This window comes from Natator depressus, chromosome 3 (assembly GCF_965152275.1).
Source record: "Natator depressus isolate rNatDep1 chromosome 3, rNatDep2.hap1, whole genome shotgun sequence".
Taxonomy (NCBI): domain Eukaryota; kingdom Metazoa; phylum Chordata; order Testudines; family Cheloniidae; genus Natator; species Natator depressus.
In genome coordinates, this window is record NC_134236.1 from 2,992,590 (window position 1) to 3,018,043 (window position 25,454).

Below are 25,454 nucleotides of genomic sequence, written 5' to 3' on the forward strand. Positions count from 1 at the left end.
GACCTCAGGAGGTCATCTAGTCCAGTCCCCTGCTCAAAGCAGGACCAACACCAGCTAAATCATCCCAGCCAAGACTTTGTCAAGCTGGGCCTTAAAAACCACCACCTTCTGTATTATGGATTTTTTTTTCTTCAACAGCAAACATAGAATATTTTAACAAAACAAGCATTTGAATTTAGTTAAACTTTCAAGTTTTTTAAAATCAGGTTTGTTTTTGTTAAAATTGTTAACTTAAAATAGTTAAATGAAATGTGTTAAAAAAACAAAAAATTTAAATCGACTGTCAGCCAGGTCAACATGAGAAACTTAAAATTTTGGCTTCTGCAGCTAACTCAGTCGTCTTCACCTTCTTTTTCCTGTTTGTTCATAATCTGGAAAAGAAAAACAAGCTTTCCTGCTTTTTTCAGGTCCCAAATGATTTCTCAAATTAGAATGAATTAGTCCAAATGAAGAAAATATTCTTTCTACCCCAGCAGAAGAAGTTACTGCTGTTGAAAGTAAGATATCACTTCAACAGTCTCTCTGAATCCAAGTGCTTAAGTGACTTTCTTTTAAAACATCATCCACAAACACATTTCTTGAATAGTTCACCCTTCGCTCTGAAGTTTATTATAGTTGGTGTTATGGAGGGATGATTGCTGGATGTCCATGTCATAGCCAGCTCCTCTTCTTCAGCAGTTAAGGTTTGACCCTGGTACCAGGTATTGAGAATATTTGCAAGAAAATGAGCTGGAGCTAGTGCTTGTCCCATTTGTGTCTTTTTTTTTTTTTTAAATGCTTGTAATTTAACTGTCATGGCATATTTCTCTTTTTAAGATCTCACTCAGTTCCTTCCAAATTTCAGCAGCATCAGCAATAAAACAGCTATTTCCTTGCATTGTGTTCAAGGCAACAGAAATAGGCTTCAGGGTCCTCAGCATGTGTCCGACATTTCTCTTAAGCCCAATGTTGAGAACTTTGGCTGTGACAGTGCCATCTATTTCACGATTTTGTTCACAAACTCATCAGATTAGGCCAGGCCTTGATATAGTGCTCAAAACAGTCCACTACTGAGTTCCATTGCACGTCTTGTGGGAGAGTTAGCTTGGTTCCTTCCACTTTTTTCAGAGTAGCTGCTACAAAGTGGTTGTTATGGAAGTATTTTGTAATTTCAACAACGTTAGCCTTTATTTCTGGAACACTGAAGTCTTTGGCTAGGAGGTGCATCAAATGAGCACTGCAACCGTATGTTGTTAGCTTGGGACTCTCTTCACTATTTTCTAAATTTCTTCTCATCTTGGATACATTTGCAGCATTGTCTGTGACCAAGCTGCGTACTAGACATTTGAATTTGTTTCAGTTACAGCTTTTACTGCTGCTACTTGTAAGTATTCTGTGTGTGCATTTCCTGATGTATCAATTGTTTCTGTAAGGAAGACATTTACATTCTTCTGTCACACAAGCGCACACACAACAGGATCATTGTGGACATTGTTCCATCCATCAAGACTCAAGTTAATAATTTTATCCTCTAGACCTTTTGCACACTGCTCAATTTCTCTTTCATACACTTTATCCAGCAATTTGTCTGCAATATTTGCTCTGCTGGGTGGACTGTATCCTGATCTTAATGACTGAACCATGTTAATGAAGTGTGGGTTCTCAATCATACGGAAAGGAGAGTTTGTTGCATAAACAAACTGGGCAATTTTTTCATCAATTACCTCTTTTTGTAATCTGCTGGTTCTTCTCACAAACGTATCAATGGTTGTTTCTTGATGGAGGTTTTTTTGCTATAGGTGATACACTGTGGCTATGTGACTGAAACACTATCATTGGCAGATAACTCTGAAACTATAGAAAATGATGGTGACCTTGAAGGCGTATAGTCTTCCGAATCCAGTATGTTGAGGATCCATTCTCCTAAACAAAATAAGTCTATGCAGATATTTAATTATTATTCCCATACTGCTCATTTAGTATTACTCATTGCATTCACTGACACTCAGTACTAATTGAAAGGTGAAATTGTAAAAGGAAGATCTGCCTGTTTCAGCTGTTTGTTTTTTATCACGCTGCATCTGAAATGATAGTACCATAGAGTAACAACTATATTATTTGCTCAAACATGAGAATTCAAGAATAGTCCAAAAGGAAGACAGGCAGTCCTTAAGAAAGAAGTTTGAAATAAAAAAGTTTACTAACCTGAAGATCCTGCATTTTCAGATATGTTCCTTTCATCATCTTCAACGCAGATTCCTTCTGAGAAGGAACGCTTCTCATGATGTTGTTTCATTCGGGCAGTCAGGCCTTGCATTTCTTTGTTGTGTGCAAAATGCAAACAGTGCATGCCTGTGTAACCAACAGCTGGAGGAACTTCATTAAAATGTTCCCAAACTGGGTGTCTCTTATGGCCTGCTGCCATTATAGGTTTTCCCTTCTAGTGAGAGAATGGTATGGTCAATCTCGAATCAATGAAGGCTACACTGAGAGACCTCAAGACTTCTGAAATATGCCGCTCAAACAGTTTCACACTTGATTCTTCTGCCTGTCCCTCCCTTCTCACATTTATCTTAAGACTTCTCCTTGTCCAGATCTATTCTGTTCCCCCACCCCCAACAATCTTCTAGTCATTGAACTTTTTGAAACTTTTTGCACTTTTAGAGAAAGGTAAGGGATTGACTCTGTACACAAATTTGCAAAGGGACAATAGGGTTGAGGTCTGTTAATTAAATTTTTTTTTTTTGTTGTTATCTCTGGAGACACAAATCTACAGTTTGAGAACTGCAAAATTAAGCATCTCTGGTATCTTCTGGACTAAGCAATGAGTCCCATTTGGTAGATAGGAATATTAACCTAAATCTATACAGAAGCCCGTGGAACCCCATAAGATTGGGTCCCTAATCCATGAACTATTGGAACTCTTTTACAAAACTTTTCTGAAACATTACATAAATATATTGTCTCATACTATAGAATGTATAATCCCTATTCCATGATGAGATATCTTTGAGCTATAATGTATGTTAATTAAAACTATGTTTCAACAGGTTTTTCCCTCAAAGCATTTTATCAAAAAATCCAATTTGTTTAATTTAAAAAAAAAAAAATTGATTTTTATCCACCCTCTAAGAACACTGTATATACTCTTTTATGCCAACAGGATTTCCTGTGGATGTCAAGATTATAACCAGATTTGAGGATTCTCATTTTTAGATCATAAATATAACATCCTTTGCATTTGGGGGAGGGAATTGGGGAGAGACTCTGTTATAAGCTACTTTTTTTTTTTTAATGGGAATTATTTTTCCCAAGATGGAGATAGCTGAGTGTTCTCAGTCACTTTCCCAGGAGATTTGATATGTGCCTGAAGATTTTTGGCTCACTCCTAATTATTCACCCAGCACTCCCCAGCCTGTAGAGTACAGTTGTCTGACATCATCCAGTAGCTTCTCGCCTTAAGAGATGGGTGAGACTAGCACTTCTCCTCTATTTCATTCTGGGACTGACTGCATCTTGTTCTGCTTGCAAGGGGTTGAGTTGCTGAGGTGACTTTCACTTTAGGTTCTCATGGACCTTTCCAGCATATGGGAATAGAGGAATTCCTCATAACATGCAGGATTCTTGCCTCCTGCTTTTGGGGCGACACCCACTGTCTGGGATATCTGTAGTAGAACTTATGCTTTGATGCTTCTTGTCAACAGGTTTCTGCTCCCTTTTTGAACTAAGGCACAAATACAATATAGCTTTAGTAAAGAGCAGATAATGTATCTCAAAGACTAACTGCTTACTGTGTTTTTGGGTTCTGGTCTTGTATCAGGCTTTCAGTGGTTTAGAAGCTGTTCAGTCCTTACGTTTCCGGAAGTCAATTGTCAGTGTAGAATTCCATCCAAAAAACTACATGAAAATAATGAAGGTTTCAAAGCAAACCACTTTAACTTAAGAAAATAGCTAAATTAAGTTTCCATGGGCAGCTTAATTCTGCCTCTTGTGCAGTCAGTTTTAGATCTTGCAGAAAAGATCACAGGTTGGGTGGTGAAGGAGTTATGGGGCCACACATTACAGTGAGGGTGACAAATATTTTGGTTATCCAACCTGGAATGAATGAATTGGGTGTTCTGTGGGAGAACAGCATGTGATGGACTACATGTGATCAGTCAGACTGTAGGACAGAATTAAGATAGCATGCTCTGCCTAAATATTGTCACTTCATTTTCAAATTGTTAAATTTTTTGACCTTAATGCTTTGTCTTGTATGAGATGTGCTTAAAGTGTGGGTAAACACTGATAAGATAAATTTAAAAAAATGTAACTGAATTCAAACAATATATGAAGTTGTCCTATCCTGGTTTAGTTGCTTTCAGTACTATACCTGCAGATACTTGTTGAATTAAATAACAAACATATTGCCCAGAGTTCTGTCTAGCAGCTCTGTCAGAAAACCATTGATTTTTCTGACTTGTGCCATTCTTAGCACAAACGGATTTAGGTTGTAATTCTGTTTCTTAGTCATTTGCTCTTCTTCAAAGGTGAAATAAAGCGAAGTTAATGCCCTTGATGAAGCTGCAGTTCAGAATCCTGGACTATCATTTTTAGATTGGGTTTTTTAGTTAACAGTAAATGTTTAAAATATTCCACACAAAGTTCAGCACAAGATATTCTTGGAAAAGGCATTCCCAAGTACGTAACAACTTGGTGACTAGCAGTGGAGTGCTTTCTGAGGGTATGTCTACACTATGAAATTAGGTCGAATTTATAGAAGTAGTTTTTTAGAAATCGTTTATACAGTTGATTGTGTGTGTCCCCACGCAAAATGCTCTAAGTACATTAACTCAGCGGAGTGCTTCCACAGTACCAAGACGAGCGTAGAGTTCTGGAGTGTTGCACTGTGGGTAGCTATCCCATAGTTCCCGCAGTCTCCGCTGCCCATTGGAATTCTGGGTTGAGATCCCAATGCCTGATGGGGCAAAAAACATTGTTGCGGGTGGTTCTGAGTACATGTCGTCAGGCCCTCCCTCCCTCAGTGCAATGGCAGACAGTCGTTCCGCACCTTTTTTCTGTGCAGACGCCATACCACGGCAAGCATGGAGCCCGCTCAGATCACTTTGGCAATTAGGAGCACATTAAACACCACGCGCATTATCTAGCAGTATATGCAGCTCCAGAACCTGGCAAAGCAAAACCGGGCAAGTAGGCGACGTCAGCGCGGTGACGAGAGTGATGAGGACATGGACACAGATTTCTCTCAAAGCACGGGCCCTGGCAATGCGGGCATCATGGTGCTAATGGGGCAGGTTCATGCGGTGGAACACCGATTCTGGGCCCGGGAAACAAGCACAGACTGGTGGGACCGCATAGTGCTGCAGGTCTGGGACGATTCCCAGTGGCTGCGAAACTTTCGCATGCGTAAGGGCACTTTCATGGAACTTTGTGACTTGCTTTCCCCTGCCCTGAAGCGCATGAATACCAAGATGAGAGCAGTCCTCACAGTTGAGAAGCGAGTGGCAATAGCCCTGTGGAAGCTTGCAACGCCAGACAGCTACCGGTCAGTTGGGAATCAATTTGGAGTGGGCAAATCTACTGTGGGGGCTGCTGTGATGCAAGTAGCCAACACAATCAAAGATCTGCTGATATCAAGGGTAGTGACCCTGGGAAATGTGCAGGTCATAGTGGATGGCTTTGCTGCAATGGGATTCCCTAACTGTGTGGTGTGGCCATAGGCGGAACCCATATCCCTATCTTGGCACCGGAGCACCAAGCCGGCGAGTACATAAACCGCAAGGGGTACTTTTCAATAGTGCTGTAAGCACTGGTGGATCACAAGGGACGTTTCACCGACATCAACGTGGGATGGCCGGGAAAGGTACATGACACTCCCATCTTCAGGAACTCTGGTCTGTTTCAAAAGCTGCAGGAAGGGACTTTATTCCCAGACCAGAAAATAACCGTTGGGGATGTTGAAATGCCTATAGTTATCCTTGGGGACCCAGTCTACCCCTTAATGCCATGGCTCATGAAGCCATACACAGGCAGCCTGGACAGTAGTCAGGAGCTGTCCAACTACAGGCTGAGCAAGTGCAGAATGGTGGTAGAATGTGCATTTGGACTTTTAAAAGCGCGCTGGCGCAGTTTACTGACTCGGTTAGATCTCAGCGAAACCAATATTCCCACTGTTACTGCTTGCTGTGCACTCCACAATATCTGTGAGAGCAAGGGGGAGACGTTTATGGCGGGGTGGGAGGTTGAGGCGAATGGCCTGGCTGCTGGTTACGAGCAGCCAGACACCAGGGCGGTTAGAGCACAGGAGGGCGCGGTGCGCATCAGAGTAGCTTTGAAAACCAGTTTCATGACTGGCCAGGCTAGTGTGACAGTTCTGTTTGTTTCTCCTTGATGAAACCCCCCACCCCTTGGTTCACTCTACTTCCCTGTAAGCTAACCACCCTCCCCTCCTCCCTTCGAGCACCGCTTGCAGAGTCAATAAAGTCATTGTTGGTTCACATTCATGCATTCTGTCTTAATTTATCACACAAATAGGGGGATAACTGCCAAAGTAGCCTGGGAGGGGTGGTGGAGGAGGGAAGGACAAGGCCACACAGCACTTCAAACGTTTAAAATTTTATTGAATGCTAGCCTTCTGTTGCTTGGGCAATCCTCTGGGGTGGAGTGGCTGGGTGGCCGGAGGCGGCGCCCCCCCTCCACCCCCCCCCCCCCCGGTGTTCTTAGGCATCTGGGTGTGGAGGCTATGGAACTTGGGGAGGAGGGTGGTTGGTTACACAGAGGCTGTAGCAGCAGTCTGTGCTCCAGCTGCCTTTCCTGCAGCTCAAGCATATGCTGGAGCATATTAATTTTATCCTCCAGCAGCCTCAGCATTGGATCCTGCCTCCTCTCATCACGCTGCTGCCACCTTTCAGCTTCAGCCTGCCACCTCTCCTCCCGGTCATTTTGTCCTTTTCTGCACTCTGACATTGTCTGCCTCCTCACGTTTGTCTGTGCTCTGTCAGTGTGGGAGGACAGCATGAGCTCAGAACATTGCATCGTGAGTGCGTTTTTTTCGCCTTCTAATCTTCACTAGCCTCTGGGAAGGAGAAGATCCTGTGATCCTTGAAACACATGCAGCTGGTGGAGGAAAAAAGGGACAGTGGTATTTAAAAAGACACATTTTATAGAACAGTGGGTACGCTCTCTTTCATGGTAAACCTTGCTGTTAACGTTACATACATGGCACATGTGCTTTCGTTCCAAGGTCGCATTTTGCCTGCCCCTCTCCCCGTGGCTAACAGCGGGGAACATTTCTGTTCAGCCACAGGCAAACAGCCCAGCAGGAACGGGCACCTCTGAATGTCCCCTTAAGAAAAGCACCCTATTTCAACCAGGTGACCATGAATGATATCACTCTCCTGAGGATAACACAGAGATAAAGAACGGATGTTTGAACGCCAGCAAACATACACTGCAATGCTTTGTTCTGCAATGATTCCCGAGTATGTGCTACTGGCCTGGAGTGGTAAAGTGTCCTACCATGGTGGATGGAATAAGGCTGCCCTCCCCAGAAACTTTTTGCAAAGGCTTTTGGAGTACATCCAGGAGAGCCGCGAATGCCAGGGCAAATTAATCATTAAACATGCTCACTTTTAAACCATGTATACTATTTTAAAAGGTACGCTCACCAGAGGTCCTTTCTCCATCTGGCGGTCCGGGAGGCAGCCTTGGGTAGGTTCGGGGGGTACTGGCTCCAGGTCCAGGGTGAGAAACAGTTCCTGGCTGTCGGGAAAACCGGTTTCTCCGCTTGCTTGCTGTGAGCTATCTACAACCTCATCATCATCATCTTCCTCGTCCCCAAAACCTGCTTCCGTCTTGCCTCCATCTCCATTGAAGGAGTCAAACAACACGGCTGGGGTGGTGGTGGCTGAACCCCCTAAAATGTCATGCAGCTCATCATAAAGCGGCATGTTTGGGGCTCTGACCCGGAGCGGCCATTTGCTTCTCTGGTTTTCTGGTAGGCTTGCCTCAGCTCCTTAAGTTTCATGCGGCACTTCGAGTCCCTGTTATGGCCTCTGTCCTTCATGCCCTGGGAGATTTTGACAAATGTTTTTTGGCATTTCGAAAACTGGAACGTAGTTCTGATAGCACGGATTCCTCTCCCCAAACAGTGATCAGATCCCGTACCTCCTATTCGGTCCATGCTGGAGCTCTTTTGCGATTCTGGGACTCCAGCAGAGGTGACCATGATGGTGAGCTCTGCACTCACCTGTAGCTGGCCAAACAGGAAATTGAAATTCAAAAGTTTGCGGGCCTTTTCCTGTCTACTTGGCCAGTGCATCTGAGTTGAGAGTGCTGTCCAGAGCAGTCACAATGGAGAACTCTGGGATAGCTCCCAAAGGCCAATACTGTCTAATTGCGGCCACAGTACCCCAAATTGGACCCGGCAAGACTGATTTCAGAGCTAATCCCCTTGTTGGGGGTGAAGTAAGGAAATCGATTTTAAGAGCCCTTTAAGTCAAAAAAAAAAAAAAAAAAAAAAAAAAGGGCTTTGTCGTGTGGACAGGTGAAAGGTTAAATCGATTTAATGCTGCTAAATTCGACCTGAACTCCTAGTGTAGACCAGGGCTTAGTGAACTGTTCCATGAGACCTTCCTGAAGCAGAATTCCTCTATCAGATGCAGCCTTTTCCAAAGGTAGCGGAATCTTCAAGGGGAAACTGTTGGCATGCTGTTCTCCAGCCACAGGCCAGTTTGTGACTTCAGTTTTACAACCGAAGGCCAATATATTCAGGTGAATTAAATCTCAAATAGGCCTTGACAGCATCCTGAGGCCCATGTAGTTCTACCTAAATGGTGGAGTTGGTTCCCTTTTAATCTGTGGCATCCTGGTGCAGCACAGTGAAATTTAGTGGCAACTCATCTAGATTTTTCTAGAAGTGTCTGAATTGTGAAGTTAACTATAAACACGGTGGTTGATTTGTTTGATATGGTCTCCACTTCCAGTTTTATACACCACAGAGATTGTATTGACTGGATAAGGATAAGTGCAGGGTCCTACACTTAGGATGGAAGAATCCAATGCACCGCTACAGACTAGGGACCGAATGGCTAGGCAGCAGTTCTGCGGAAAAGGACCTAGGGGTGACAGTGGACGAGAAGCTGGATATGAGTCGGCAGTGTGCCCTTGTTGCCAAGAAGGCCAATGGCATTTTGGGATGTATAAGTAGGGGCATAGCGAGCAGATCGAGGGACGTGATCGTTCCCCTCTATTCGACACTGGTGAGGCCTCATCTGGAGTACTGTGTCCAGTTTTGGGCCCCACACTACAAGAAGGATGTGGATAAATTGGAGAGAGTCCAGCGAAGGGCAACAAAAATGATTAGGGGTCTAGAGCACATAACTTATGAGGAGAGGCTGAGGGAGCTGGGATTGTTTAGTCTGCGGAAGAGAAGAATGAGGGGGGATTTGATAGCTGCTTTCAACTACCTGAAAGGGGGTTCCAAAGAGGATGGCTCTAGACTGTTCTCAATGGTAGCAGATGACAGAACGAGGAGTAATGGTCTCAAGTTGCAATGGGGGAGGTTTAGATTGGATATTAGGAAAAACTTTTTCACTAAGAGGGTGGTGAAACACTGGAATGCGTTACCTAGGGAGGTGGTAGAATCTCCTTCCTTAGAGGTTTTTAAGGTCAGGCTTGACAAAGCCCTGGCTGGGATGATTTAACTGGGAATTGGTCCTGCTTCGAGCAGGGGGTTGGACTAGATGACCTTCTGGGGTCCCTTCCAACCCTGATAGTCTATGATTCTATGACTGTGCATAACTGCATCAGAAATTGCTGGATGGAAGGAAAAGCTGGGAGTTTCAGCAAATGGGTAGGAGACATTTGGCTTCTAGCATGGAGACATGTGGAGGAAGTTTGGAGTTTTGGAAGCACTAGTTAGCTGTTTCTGCTAAACTGATACACAGTAGAACTTAAACCTAAATTAAATATCAGTTAAATAGATCCCACTGCCTCTCTGGTATGTCCATAGCTGTCAGTACTAAAACACTAATTTTGTTTTTTCTTCAGTTAGTGTAGATAGCTATGAAACAGACTTAAATTCAGCACATCTATCCCAGTCTACATGCAGCTCACCCTGTGTTGCATTTTTAAACTGATTTTCACCCTGATTATGACTCTGCAGAAATCTGGAACCTAAAACCTGTGGCAACTTTTCATGAGTCTGCCTCAGTCACTTATCCAGCATATTGTTTGAAATTGCTAAAACTTGAGGAGATGTGATTTTAGTGGGGTTTTGGTTTTTTTAAAAGAAATCTGTACATTGCACTTCAGATACGCCAGAATGCTCTCTATAAAGAGTCTACAGCAAATATGCGGGGGTTAAAAATGGGATATACAGGTCCATTGAGATGTGTATACACTTTAGCCTTGTATTCTCTTAACATACTAAGACCTTCCGAAAAAATATGGGTAGCTGAAATCTGTCTCAAAGGCTTTTTAACTCTAAGGTGTTTATGCTGCACATAGTCTGACTGCTATTTCTACTTTCAAACTGTAACAAAGCCAAAACAAATGCACACACTGTCCATTTCTTGATAAACTTAATCTTTGAAGCTGTAATTGGTGGTAGAAAAATACTTCTGTTGCAGTGTTAGCCCATGATTGCCAGTGGTTCAAGCTTCTTTCTAATGTTTGAGGAAAGGACTAAAACATCCAAAAGTGGGGAGAGGAAAGGGCCTCAAATGTGTGCTCTCGCCAGATTGCTACTGTCCGGGTCTTATACTGTGCCCTTTTATAAGTATCTGAGTTCTTGTTATGGTGCTGTTGTCAGTAATATGGGAACTTCTCCACTACCAGAATTAGTTTGCTTCTCCTCCACTTTGGAATGGTTTAGCCTTCCTCAGGGAGTCGGCGACTACTTGGCTTTTCCTAGAGGATCTGCTTCTGTAGACCAGACTTTAAAATGAGTTACTGGACACAGAGTAAGTATTGGGACAAATGATAAGTTACAGACTCTTGCAAATTTTGATCTTTGCAGTGAAAAAGCAGAACACTTAAAATGTATTCCATTTATTTCTAAGAGGCTACATGTCTCAATCTAGAAGCCTTGTCTCTTGTCAAATTCTACTAGTCTTCAGGTTGGAAAACCGGTGACACTGAATTGTTAGACACAAAAGCAGTATAACAAGATAGGTGGCCCTTTTTGCCTGGGTAATATCTTTTATCTGCTGATGTGTAACAGCACTCTGGATAACTCATTTCTACATTCCTACCCAGAAACAAACCTAAAATACATTCCTACTGTGATCTCAGTGGCTATGTAGTGAATATTGTAATACGGTCTTAAGTTACTATGTATCCAAAGTGTGGATTGTTCTCAACCTTTTTAAAAAAACAAAAAAACACACACAAGCCATTTCAGTTCTTTTGAAATGGCTGATGCCCAAGATCAGAGTGTACTTGATCGCTTTTCTACTTCTCCAACATGGTAAAATTTGAGCAACCAGGTGAAGTTAATCTCAAAGCCGTATTCTTTTGGAACATGTTTCAGGGATATCAAATTCTAAAACAGATTATTTTTGATAAGGTTTTGATAGGCAGTACTAATTTGTAAGGAACCAACAACAAACGTTCTAGTTCAGGGGTGGCCAACCTGAGCCTGAGAAGGAGCCAGAATTTACCAATGTACATTGCCAAAGAGCCACAGTAATACGTCAGCAGCCCCCGCTCACAGCATCTCCCACCCACCGGCAGCCCTGCTGATCAGCACATCCCCCTCCCTCCCCGCACCTCCCAGTCAGCTATTTCATGGCATGTAGGAGCAAGGGCACTGCAGGCTCAGGGGAGGGGGCAAAAAAGGGGGGGAGGCCTGTGGCAGAGCCAAGGGTTGAGCAGTGAGCACCCCCAGCACTTGGAAAGTTGGCGCCTGACTCGCCCTGGAGTCAGTGCCTATGAAGGGAGACGCATATTAATGTCTGAAGAGCCACATGTGGCTCCAGAGCCACAGGTTGGCCCACCCCTGTGCTAGTTGCTTAACTCAGCAGGTGGTGTATAATGGAGTGCATGTAACATGCACAGCATGTCTGCTAATCTTTTGGGACATTTTGATGATTTTTAGTAGTGTAACTTAACTTGTAATGGCAGCACGGAACATGAACATTCACAGAAAGCCAGGTACAAGGAGTGCTAAGATCCTCTTGTTGGGAATTGCAAGTGGAACTTCTGGTTTCTTGCTTTTTTTTTTTTTTTGGGCTCATGAAGAACGTTTGAATAAATGTATCAAAGTACTGCATGAGAGGTCAGTGTCACAGCTCAAGTTTCTGAACACCAGTAGCATGGAATGTATGGGTATTAATGTAACTTCATAGTGAGAGACTGTTGGAGCAAAAACTCGTTCTGTGCATGAAGAAATTCTGAATGTGGCTGCCCTACCATCCATAGGAGATGATCTAAAAATACTGTTGATCCATGCCAGCTTGTGCCAACACTGACAATGATTCTTCTTGTCATCCAATATTGATGCTTAAAAGATAAAATCTGTTCCAGCATACCATCTTTGAGAGCAATAGGGAGTGAAAGATAATTTGTAGCAACTAAATATGTACTTCAGTGAAATACGTCTGCTTCTTGAACTGCCAGGTTTCTTGTCAAGATGAGTTTAGATTTCCATAATTGTAAACTGAAATGTGGGAAAAAAACAATTGTTACGACCTGAATCTTGTATGACTTTTTTGGGCTGCAATTTTAGTTTAGAAATTTTCTTTTGAGCAAAATAGTCTTTTGGGTATGGGGTTTTTTTTTAATCAACTGCCATATCAGTGTCAGAGGAATTGGCCTACTGGATCAGACTTCCGGTGCATCTAGTCCTGGAGCTTTCCCACACGGTATGAAATGTCAAACAGATATCATGGATTTGAATGCACTTAGTTTCGCTCTTTAATTTTTTTATTTCACTTTTTGCCCCCATTCCTTATTTTCGTTTCAGGGAGAGCCACAAGTATAATCCTAAACTTAATCTAATCCTAAACTTAAGCAGTCATGTTTTATACTAGAATAATAGGCCGTGGGAAGTCTGAGAGCCTTCCACATCAAATTCACTAGCAGTGGAAAAGTCCCTACTGCATTTTGAAGTCTCTGGCTCTTCTCCCTTAAATGTCTGCCTTCATATGCAGACAGGCTGAACCTGATATATCTGAAACTTTCTGGGGAATGTGTGATGTGGTGTGGTGGGTTTTTTTGGCAACCTTGAAACTATGCATTTTTTTCAGTACTCCCAATTCAGTGTTCATGCTGAATAACTTTATTGACCAGTATCGACTTGGTCTGAATGCTTTCCTCTAATGGTAGAATATGAACATAATCACCAAGCAAGATTGGAGTCTTCAGTGTGACTAGGTTTCTCTGCCAAACATGTCAGTTTTGACAACCAAGTGTAATTCTAAATACTCATGCCTTTGCCATAACTTAATCTCTGTGAATCAGTTTTCAGTTCTAGTTGCTATTTTAAGAAAAACAAAACTGCGCCCCCCCCCCCCCAACTCTTCCCACTTTACTGCTGAAGATGACCTGTGCTATTCCTAACAGAAGTGTTTTACCCAAGGCTCCATTAAATCAGTGTCAGGTTTCCAAAGCCATTCCAGAGGAGATCACTTGTATTGGATTGTGACTAGCTGAAAGTCCAGAAGTATATGCTTGTCATATAAAATGAATAACTGCAGTGGAATGTGTACAAAATGACTTTGTGATGTACTTTTGTTTTTTGCAATGACATAAATATCCAGTGCTACATAGTAACTTGTATCAACAGTTTCAAAAGTTAAATCATCCATATTTCTAATACTAGTCAGTGCCCAGAGACTGCAGTGGAGAATTCTATAAGTTAAAGAAACAGTGAAAGCAGTAGTCTAGACAAGACGATGCTTTTTAGGCCAACCTTGTAACAAATGTGAAGGCCTTATAATTGTAACAAGAAGTGAGTGGGTTACTTTGAATATGACCAGCAAAGAAAAATAAGCTTGTCTTTATTCTATAGCTTTGATATTTTATGTAATAGCTCTTGGTTTTAAAGTTTCAGATCTGTTTTACTTTAGAAACTCAGGTTCTGACTAGGTTAGATATTAACCTGCAGAACTAGTGAAATGGTGATCTCACAAGTGAAAGTGTGCAATTGACTAAAATTCCTTTTATTGTTTAAAAGCTGTTAACACCTGCATGACTTGAATTATTAGCCTTTTGAATAAAGGAAGCCTTTGTTTAATGCAATATTTCTTGGGTATTTTAGTTAAGGTGTTATAAAACTCCAACATCCCAAGACCTCCCAGAAGTTCTCCAGCAAAATCAGAATATTTCTAATATGAAAACTCAGTCTGCCTTCATAAATCATAAGCACAAGCCAAATCTTTTTAAATCCTTTGCTGATCACTTTCAAAAAATGTTATGCCACCTTCAAGCAGCGTTTTAAAATTGATATAGCTACACCATTCTCTGGAGTCTTGTATATACTAAGAAGCTCCTACCAGTGCAGCTACTAGTCAAGCAGTACTGGTGGATCTCAAGTGTAGAAAAGTCTCCATTGTCCTCTCCTCTTCCCTGTCGCATTAGTTAAACCTGCTCCCTCTTCCTAGAGCAATTCTGACAACTCTGTCCAAATGTGGAACTGTTTTTAGAAGTATTGCTAAAGCTTTTTTCCTTTATTGTTTTGTAGGTATAGACTTCAAGATCAAAACAGTTGAATTACAAGGAAAGAAGATCAAGCTTCAGATATGGTAAGTGACATTCTAGAACTTGTAGTGCCAACATAATTACGATATGGTTCCTAAGATAGTTTAGCTCTGCTAAACTACGTAATGCTTTCCAGTCCTGTCAAGATGAATTGCCTTATGTGACTATCCATATGCATTGTTGCTTAAACTTTTTTCAGAAAATGGGAGGAGAACATTAAAATTAGTAGAGATTCCCATCTGGGTACTTTCCCGATCTTGAGTTTAATGTCATGAATGCATTGTGTATTTCTGATACAGTGATGGAGGTTTATCAATAGGTTTTTGGAATTTTCTTAAAGGATATGACAGCAGAGTTAGAAACGGAAAGATGAAGTGATTAAAACTTTGCCCAGGTTAGGACAGTTGCACAGTACTAATTGGTATTACTTTTCTGAAATACTGAAGGAAACTATACCTTAATTTTGTTAAAAGCTTAATGCATTTCAATAGGGACAGTAGCTGCATTTCATTTACAGGTTATTGGCAACTCTCCTCTGAAAGTTTGAAAACTGGGACTGCTGATAGTCCAAGGTTTTGTGGGAAGTGTTTAAAACTGATTCTTCAACAATGAACTGTTTATAGTATGCTGACTTGGCTTGTATTTTTAACTTAAATTTGTGTAGCTCAAATAAGGCCATGACTCGGGACACTATAAATCAGTAATTCTGGTAATACCTGCAGACGTCTGCATCACCAAGAATTTGTAAGATGTCTGTATAATTTTTATGTTTGGCCTCCTACACAATATCTTACCATAAGACATGGAAAGCCTAAATACTTAATTGGCTGGTGAGCTTACTGTTTAATACAAACTCCCATGTAAAGCGAACTAATTTTTTAAAAAAAAACCACCCCACTTCCTCAGGAAGCAGCTTTCCCCTGTCCACTATTATGACCCTAACTGATGGTTCTTTCATATGTAGTCGCTCTCCTAAAAAATAGGATGGGAGAAAGATGATAGTTTATGTGGGGTCTAGGGGCAGCCTTCTCTGGTCAGTTTGCTTGGATTCCCTTTTCTCAGCCAGGTGCACTCTGCTCCTTTGGTTGTCTAACTTCCGATTAATCTGCCCACTTCCCCGCTCTGTAGTACAGGCTCAAGAAGAATTTGGTAATTCTGCAGAGCAGGGTAATGGCCTTTTACTTTCATATTCTTGTTTAATGTTCCCCTCCATGCCTGTATTGCTCCTACGACAAAGGACTTTCTCAGCAAGAGCATAAACATATGAAACTGATGCAGCCCTAACCAACTCCAGACTGGGTCAAAACGGATGCACCGTGCAGGATTAATGCATGTAAGATGGGTGAGGAGAGGGAGGGAGCCTAAGACTTCACTTCCACTTGTTGCTTTAGCAGAGGCATTTTAATTCGTTGCTGAATTTTTGTCTGTGTACCGTTGTTTTAGAGCGAACCTTGTTTCCTTTTCGCAGCTGCTGTCTGCTACTTCTGTGTAAGCTGTAACAGACTTTGCACCAAAGTATGGAGTGTACATTTTTCTTTGCATTTCCTGAGACAAAGTGAAAGCAGTTACTTACCTTATAGGGTTGCTATAAAGATATCATTTTGATGACTGAAGTTGGCACATACAGCACTTTTCAGGTTCAAGGTATTGGCCTGCTTCTTGTGTTCTAGACAGAGGGAAGTGTCTATGTTGGGAAGAACTTCTAGAAATTCAGTCCATTTAACATTTATTGCACCATATGTAAACCCAACAAACATGACCCTGCTAATTAAGGTACTTTGTATCCTGAACATTACCACCTCCTTGTACGCACCACGTCTTCTCCAGCATTTTGTCTAAAAAAAGTCTATTTTCTAGGAATACCTCTGAACATATACAGGATAACAGGGTCACTAGCAATAAGCAACAGTTGTTATAAAGAACAGATTATACCAGGCAAAGTTGATTGCCTTTTCAGATAGAAATACAAAGCTAGTGGATGAAGAAACACTAATCTCTGTTGAATTACTTGAGCATCTCTAGTCAAAAGCAAATCTAAATGAGTGGTTTCAGTGAGGGCATTATCACTTGGATTGGAAAGAGTTGGAAAACAAGCTAACAATAAAAAGAATATTGTGGAGGGGAAGGTGTCTAACAAGGTTCAATTTGTAAAGCTGCTCACTATAGCAGAATCTAACGAATGCAAAGTGTATAAACAGGACTTTAAGTTTGCAGATAGTAAAATGGGGAAGAGTTGTGAACTGAAGTATCAAGGTGACTTAATGAGATTAAAAACTACGGACAGAAAATGGAATGCAACTTGGAAGAATGCCAGATAATACATCACAGGGAAATTCAAGACACTGACTGAGGGGAGAGAAGACTATGAAACAGTAATGCTGAAAGAGACACAGAAATGTTGGCCTGCAGACTAGCCATGGGTTTTCAATATTGTAATGCAATAAAAGCCAAACTTTTTAGGTTGTGTGCATTCACGCGTCTACAGGGAGCAATGAGGAGTGGTTCCTCTATGCTAATGAGACTTCATTCATCTTTGGACACTTGACTGTACATAGGCTGGAGGGAGTTTAGAGTGGAGCAACAAAAAATAAGGTTCTTGAGGATTGTCATAAATATAAAGGGAAGGGTAAACCCCTTTAAAATCCCTCCTGGCCAGAGGAAAAATCCTCTCACCTGTAAAGGGTTAAGAAGCTAGGAAAACCTCGCTGGCACCTGACCAAAATGACCAATGAGGAGACAAGATACTTTCAAAAGCTGGGAGGAGGGAGAAAAACAAAGGGTCTGTGTCTGTCTGTGTGATGCTTTGGCCGGGGACAGAACAGGAATGGAGTCTTAGAACTTAGTAAGTAATCTAGCTAGATATGCGTTAGATTATGATTTCTTTAAATGGCTGAGAAAATAAGCTGTGCTGAATAGAATGAATATTCCTCTCTGTGTGTCTTTTTGTAACTTAAGGTTTTGCCTAGAGGGATTCTCTGTGTTTTGAATCTAATTACCCTGTAAGGTATTTACCATCCTGATTTTACAGAGGTGATTCTTTTTACTGTTTCTTCTATTAAAATGTGTCTTTTTAAGAACTGAATGCTTTTTTGATTGTTCTAAGATCCAAGGGTTTGGGTCTGTGGTCACCTATGCAAATTGGTGAGGATTTTTACCAAACCTTCCCCAGGAAGTGGGGTGCAAGGGTTGGGAGGATTTTGGGGGGAAGACATTTCCAAACAACATTTTCCCAATAAACCCAGATAAAGTTTGGTGGTGGCAGTGGAAGTCCAAGGGCAAAGGGTAAAATAGTTTGTACCTTGGGGAAGTTTTAACCTAAGCTGGTAAAAGTAAGCTTAGGAGGTTTTCATGCAGGTCCCCACATCTGTACCCTAGAGTTCAGAGTGGGGAAGGAACCTTGGCAAGGATATTGACTTAAGGAAAAGAATTGTGAATGCTGGTTATGATTACACCCTGGGGATCTTTGGATCTAAAATCATGAGCTTTTGTTGCCTCAGTTAAAGAAGTAGGTTCTAAAAGCTGTTGCAGAGTCAACCCTCTTGACAATGAAGAGCCTCTAGAAAGGGACAGCTACACTTCTAAAAAATAGAACGAGGGGATATAACAAAGTAATGGGATGACTGTTCTTAAAGATTCAGGATGTCTTGGAGGGGAGTGGGGGGGAAACCTTTTGGCAGATAAGAGGTGAAAGAATGTGGAGTAATATTTGCAGAGGTGGAAAGTCTAGATCTAGAGATCTTTAAAAAAAGACAGGACAAAACTCCAAGCAGTCTGATTTAGTGGCTTAGATCACTATGCTGGGATTTGGCATTATTATTAGTTCTAGCACCTAAAGGTCCCAATCAGGACTGGACTCTCTGTATTATACATTTGACGGGTTCAGTCACAGGGACCCCTTGGGACTGTTACCTGATGTGCTGAGACTACCTCTGAGCCCGTTTTCTCTGCCAGTTTGGGCCTCCAGAACCCTACCTTGTTGAGCCAGATATGCTAATCTGCTGCAGCCGAGACCCAGGGTCTGACCTATGCCCCCAAAGCTGCAGACTTAACTGAAAACTGTTTAGCAAGTGCTCCTGTCTTGTGAACCCAGACACCCAGCTCCCAGTGGGATCCAAACCCCAAATTAATCTGTTTTACTCTATATAAAGCTTATACAGGGTAAACTCAAAAATTGTCCACTCTCTATAACACAGAGATATGCACAGCTGTTTGCTCCCCGAGGTGTTAATCGCTTACTCTGGGTTAATTAATAAGTCACTTTATTAATTATAAAAAGTAGGATTTAAGTGGTACAAAGTAAGTTACCAAGCAAAGTAAAACAAAAACACGCAAGTCTAAGCCTAATACAGTAGGAAACTGAATACAGGTAAATCTCACCCTCAGAGATGTCCCAATAAGCTTCTTTCACAGACTAGACTCCTTCCTAGTCTGGGCCCAATCCTTTTCAGACCAACGTTGTGGTTTATGGCCTGGGTCCAGCAATCACTCTCACCCCCGTAGTTAGTCCTTTGTTCCACATTCTTTCATGCATCTCTTTGGGGTGGAGGGGCTGTCTCTTGAGCCAGCTGAAGACAAAATGGAGGGGTTTCCAGGGCCTTTTATATTCTCTCTTGTGGGCAAAAACCCCTTTGTTCTTCTGTGCAAAATCACAGCAACAAGATAGTTTGTAGCCACCTGGGCAAGTCACATGTCCGTGAATGATTCAGCTTTTTGCAAGCTGATGCCATTTTTTACGTTTGAACTTTCCCAGGAAAGTTCAGATGTGGATTGGCGTCTCCCAAAGTCCATTGTCAGTTAAGTGTTTCTTGATTGGGCACTTACTGAGAATAGTCCTTTCTCAAGAAGCTGACCAAATGCTTCACTGAGACCACTTAGAATCAAACACATTGAGATACAAGTACATAGCCAATATACATAACTTCAAATACAAAAATGATACACACATACAGACAGCATAATCATAACCAGCAAATTACAGCCTTTCTGTAGACACCTTACTTGACCTCCTTTGTAAAAGATTTGTGCAACTATAGGACTTTGGTTGCAACAATGATCTATACAGTCAGTTCATGTCAATAATGTCACAGTATTGTACAAACACACAGTCCCTGCCTCAAAAGGTTTATGATCTAATTTGAAAAGACACAACAAGAAAGGATCAAAATCAAAGGATAAGCTATTTTTTTTAATGGATTGGGTTCCCGTGATATTCCCTGCTTTATTTAGGACTTTGTTTTGATGCTGTCTATAAAAATGAGTTTCTTTCCAGGTTAATATATCTCCTACCAGTGGTGACTGCTGCTGTAATACGTTTGGTTGAGAGAAATCTCTTTATATAACACAACTATATTTAATTGCCATATCCTGCATTTAAACGCCTATCTGTACTTAGTTACATTATTTATTTACAGACTTGTGTCCCACTCCCAACACAACAGCTGCTAAGCAGGGCATGTAGTCACTGGAATGTGACTTATCTAAACACAAGTTGTACTGTTTTAACTATACCACTGCAATCCCTTAATGTGGGGGCAGTTATGCCAGCTTAAGGCACCTTTTTATACCAGTAGGGGTTGCACCAGTATAACTACAGTGATAAAATCACACCCCTAACCAGAATAATTGCATCAGTACAAAAACTACAGATCAGGCCTTAGCTTCCCTTCTCCAATGGAACACCTCAGGGTCAGAGGAGAGGCTGATTGGAGGGAGAAAGGGGGATCAGTTGCACACATGAGCATCTTTATTAGGGAGAGAGAAGACATTTAGCATTTGTGTACCTTCCACTCCTACTAGATAGAAACAAATTTTCAATTAAGTGTAATCTATGAAATAATGCTGTATTAAGAGTTGAAATAAGATATGACCACTTGCTGTAGGTCTAGGCTTTCATGTCTTCCACTAACAGTGACAACCCTTTTGTGATAAGAAAGATGTTTCATCAGGCAGGAAGCAGTTTTTTAAAGAGTGCTACTTAGTGACTCAGTTGGCCAGAGCACTTGCTAGTGGCAGCACTAACTCCCAAGTAGAAGCAGATATTCAACTTTCTTATAGAACATCACTTGTTTTTTAAGAATGAGTTTGTTAAAATAAGTTTGGGAAAATATAGGCTTGTGCCTTCAACCAGTGGAATGAAATTCCTCAAATCGCCTGAAAATTGCACATCTGCTGTATACTCTGGAGAAGAAAAGGGGAATATGGAATCTTAATTTTAAAAAAAATGTCAGGAAGGAAAACTACCTTTATTAAAGATAAATACAACCAAAGGGGTTGTGTAGTATCGATATTGTACATTTTTGTAAAATAAGATGGAAACAGCAAAGGGGTCTTGATCCAAGTAATCATCTGGAGCAGGATTTTCTCCCATCTTGAAAACCCATGTTTTTTTCTGAAAAATCCAGATGAAGAAAAACCAGATTTGATGAAACAAAATGAAACAAAATCAGCGGCCTATGTAATTTGTAATAAAAAATATAAAGTGAACACCCTACACTTTGTATTCTGTGTTGTAATTGAAATCAATATATTTGAAAATGTAGAAAAACTTCCACAAATGTTTATAATTTTAAATTGGTATTCTATTTAACAGTGCGATTAAAACTGCAGTTAATATTGAGTATTTTTTTAAATCTCATGATTAATTACAATTATTTTTTTAATTGTTTGACAGCCCTAATAAATGATTTTAACCACCATAATTTAGTCTTTATAAAAATCAGTTGATACTCATTCTTTAATTTAAACCAGTTTTATATACATGTTACTAGTTCTTTAATTTTGCCCTGTTTCATAGGTTTTCTTTGTTTTGTTTTTTGTTTTCATTGATTCCAGGCCAGAAGAGATCACTGTGATCCTCTTAACTGACCTTCTGTATAACACAGCCATAGAACTTCCCCAAAATAATTCCTAGAACATCTCTTAAAAATCCAGTCTTGATTTAAAAATGCAAGTGGTGGAGAATCCAACATGAGTCTTGGTAAATTGTTCCAGTGGATAGTTAGTTCTACTATTCAAAATTTATGCCTTAAATGCAGCCTGAATTTGTCTAGGCATTAGATTGTTTTACCTTTAGTCTCCTAGATTGAAGAGCCAATTATCAAATATTTGTTCTCTCTATAAGTACTTATAGACTGGTCAAATATCCCTAACTACTTTGTTCAGCTAAATAGATTAAGCTCCTTGAGTCTCTTGCTATATAAGGCATGTTTTTCTAATCTTTTAATCATTCTCATGACTCTTCTTTGAATCCTTTCCAATTATCAGAATCCTTCTTGAATTGTGATCACCAGAAATGCACACAGTATTCCATTAGAGGTCAGACCAGTGCCAAATACAGAGATAATATAACCTCCTTATTCCTATGCGCTACTCTCATTTATGCATACAAGGAACATGTTAACCCTTTTTGGCCAATGTATAGCACTGGAAGCTCATGTTCAGCTAATTATCCACCACTACGCCCCAAATCTTTCAGAATCACTGCTTCCTAGGATAGAGTCCCTCATCATTGTGTAAGTATGGCCTATGTTCTTTGTTCCTAGATTTGTACATTTAGCTTTATTAAAATGTATAGTTTGGTTGAGTCCCATTTATCAAGCGATCCAGATTGCTCTGTCTCCGTGATCAGTCCTCCATTATTTAACACTCCCCTAACTTTTGTATCATCTACAAACTTTATCGATTTGGTTTTCTTCCAGATCATTGATAATGTTAAATAGTGTAGGGCCAAGAACTGATCCCTGCAGAACCCTACTGGAAACATCCCAAATCAATGACTCCTAGTTTAGTTACATTTTGACTCTCCTTTAACCAGCTTTTAATCTGTTTAATGTATGCTATGCTAATTTTATATATTCTGATTTTTAATCAAAATGTGCAATACCAAGTCAGACGCCTTACAGAAGTCTGTTAGATCACATCCGTGCTATTATCTTTATCATCCAAACTTGTAATCTCATTTTTTTTTTAAAAAAAATCAGTTTAGGATCAATTTTTCATCAGCCCATCTTGACTGGCATTAATTATATTGCTCTCCTTTAATTCTTCATTAATCAAGTCCCATATGAGCCACTCCATTACCTTGCTTGGGACTAATGTCAAATTGATAGGCTTATAATTACCCAGGTCAGCTTGTTTACCCTTTTTAAGTATTGGCACAGCTTAGCTTTCTTCCACTCTTCAGGAACTTCCCTGGTATTCAAACACTTATTGAAAATCATCGTTAATTGTCCAGCAAGCCTCTCGGCCAGCTTTTTCAAAACTCGTGAATGCAGTTTTCTGTTGCTAAACTTGGATGTTTTTCTGCTTATTTCTATAGCTTCCAGTTAGAATTTTCAGATTTTACTTAAACTTTTTTCTACTAAGCTTCACATATAAAAAGATTGGGCTATGCTGAAAGAAAAGTTTAGGTCCTCCATTGTGTTCTCATTGCAAATAGCCCATGCTTTACTTGCAGGAAGTGGCACCTACAGCTATATTGAACTTCCTCCAGGACAAGAAAAGCTAAAATGTCTGAGTGGTCAGCACCAAATGCTTCATAAGAAGCTGTAAGAACCCCATAGCAGGAACATGTGGGGTAATGTGGAGGGCAGATTAGATGGCCTCTGAGGATTTCTTTACTGGATAGTTAACCATGGGATTTGATACCCATGTTAGCATAGCTTGGGTGCAAGCATCTCCACAACAAAGCCCTAGCCATGTTACTGTTTCTGCATTCTCACTTGTGTGTCTGGGGGCATATCCAATGTTTTTTTTTTTTTGTATTGAGACACTGGGATTCTTTCCCAACCAGTTGTCTGCCCTCCAGATGAAATTGTGGGAAGCACATTGGAGGAACATCAGCACCCAGGCAACTTTGCAGTCAGGAGACAAGTAAAAAGTGGGCAGGTTCCAACCTAAGTTAAGCCCCAAGCCTGAGTTCTAACCTATACCTCCAGTCACATAAGCTAGCCTGAGCTTAAAGCACCTCCAAATCTAGGTCAAAAGTCTATTTGGATGGGGGGGTGGGGGGAGTTGGACTAAACCCTGGATAAGAGCTCAGATAACAGCTGAGAAGACATACCTTAAGAGAGGTTAATGCCTTGAAGCATGAGGCTTAATATCCCTTCACAAATTTCTATAATTAACTATAACTAAATAGTTTTATCCAAAAGTCAGTGGGGCTTGTGCTCCAAAGTCACTTAAGTGCCCTTGAAAAATCCCACGTCTTAAATGCTTAAGAGTTTAGGAGCATAACTTTAAGCTTCTGTTAAAAAAAATTTTAACACACGTGTAAGGGTTTGCACTAATAATGTACTGAAAATTTAAACTTTCCGTTAACACTGCAGCATTAGGGACTAAAATTTGGTGTCAGTTTTTGTTGCTTCAAAACAAAAATTCCTCAAATGTGATTTTAACTTTAAATGCATGAGAAGTCCCATTAAAGTCAATAAGATTATTCATGTAAGTTGGTAAGATCAGGGCCTTAATTGTCAATATTTTACCTATAACAGTTTTGGAGAAGTCAAATAAGACCCTGTTAGTAGTGATGTTGAAACAAACCAGCCCCCTAGTGTTTATAATTTAGTTCATTAGAAATTGAAAGCACAAAATTTCTATTTGGCTTTTACAGAACCTCAGCCTGACTTGAATACCACTTTTAAAAAAAAAATAGACTTAAATCCTTAAATTTAACTCCTTGACTCAGCATGTTGAACCATTACCTGCATGATCATTACCTTGTAACTGCTTAGGGGAAAGGAGGGTCTTTTCATTGCAGCTTGGTTGACTGGTTAGTCATTGTCATCAATTGACAATTTTTCTGACTATGCTGAATGGATCATTTCATCCACAGGTGGTGACTCTGCTTCGTTTCTTGAACTATATTGTCTTGTCAGACTGACTGGTTTTATCAGTATTCAAGTTCTTATCAAGATTTGGAAATCTTTAAGGAACGTTGTTTTTCTAGTTCACAGATTCTGTTTTTGTGATGCTTCCTAGGGGTACCCATGGTTGTGGGGTACCTCGCTACCACCTGCCCTGAGCATGAGCAAGTCTTGTCTGCGCTTGCCAGGTGTCAGCTCCCTTATTCTCCCAGCCACAGACAACATAAGCACTCCCTTCTCAGCCCACCCCAGCTCCACTGTCCCTCGTGCAGGTTAGCAATTGGCGCTCTCCAACCCCACATCCTTTGCCCCCTGTGGTGCCCAGCCCCATATCCACTAGACGCTCACAGAATTACCAGACCCACTATTCCCAAAGGAACAGTACCCTACAGCTTACTAGTTAAATCTCAGAACACAGGTCTTAAATCTATTTATAGAGAAAGCAATTAAGTTTATTTTACAGAGTAGTGATACATATGATAGAAAACAGAAATATTGGAAATAAATGTTTACATATAAAATCATAACTCATTGTAGAGCCTAAACGCAACTAACAAGATGCTGTCTTATTGAGTAAGGAACAGCTGACCCCAAAGTCTTATTTTTCAACCAGGATGGCTGAGACCCTTTCATGAATCCCAGCCAGCTGGCAGCTTCCTTTCCCCTCCTTCCCCCCCCCCCCCCCCCCATGAAGAGTTCCAGGATGTCTTTTTGCACTCCTAGATGTACCAGACCAATGCTTTGTTCTTCACCTCTAAAACAGAGTCTGTTCCCCACCCCACCCCCTGCCACCTCTTCCTGCTAATTTCCCACCTGAAGTCTCCACAATCTCTTCATCAGTGTTTGACTCAGTATGCAAATAGACTCCCTGGCTGATCATTTTATCTCTTACAATGGGAGATAAATGTC

The 25,454-nt window shown here is 40.9% G+C and overlaps 1 protein-coding gene across 1 annotated transcript in view; it reads left to right on the top strand.

Moving 5' to 3' along the window:
• RAB10 (RAB10, member RAS oncogene family) overlaps positions 1-25,454 on the top strand; it is a 72,654-nt gene that overhangs the window by 26,273 nt on the left and 20,927 nt on the right. The window contains exon 2 of the mRNA XM_074947317.1: positions 14,666-14,726. Within this exon, the coding sequence (XP_074803418.1) occupies positions 14,666-14,726 (61 nt within the window). The remainder of the gene's footprint in view (positions 1-14,665; positions 14,727-25,454) is intronic.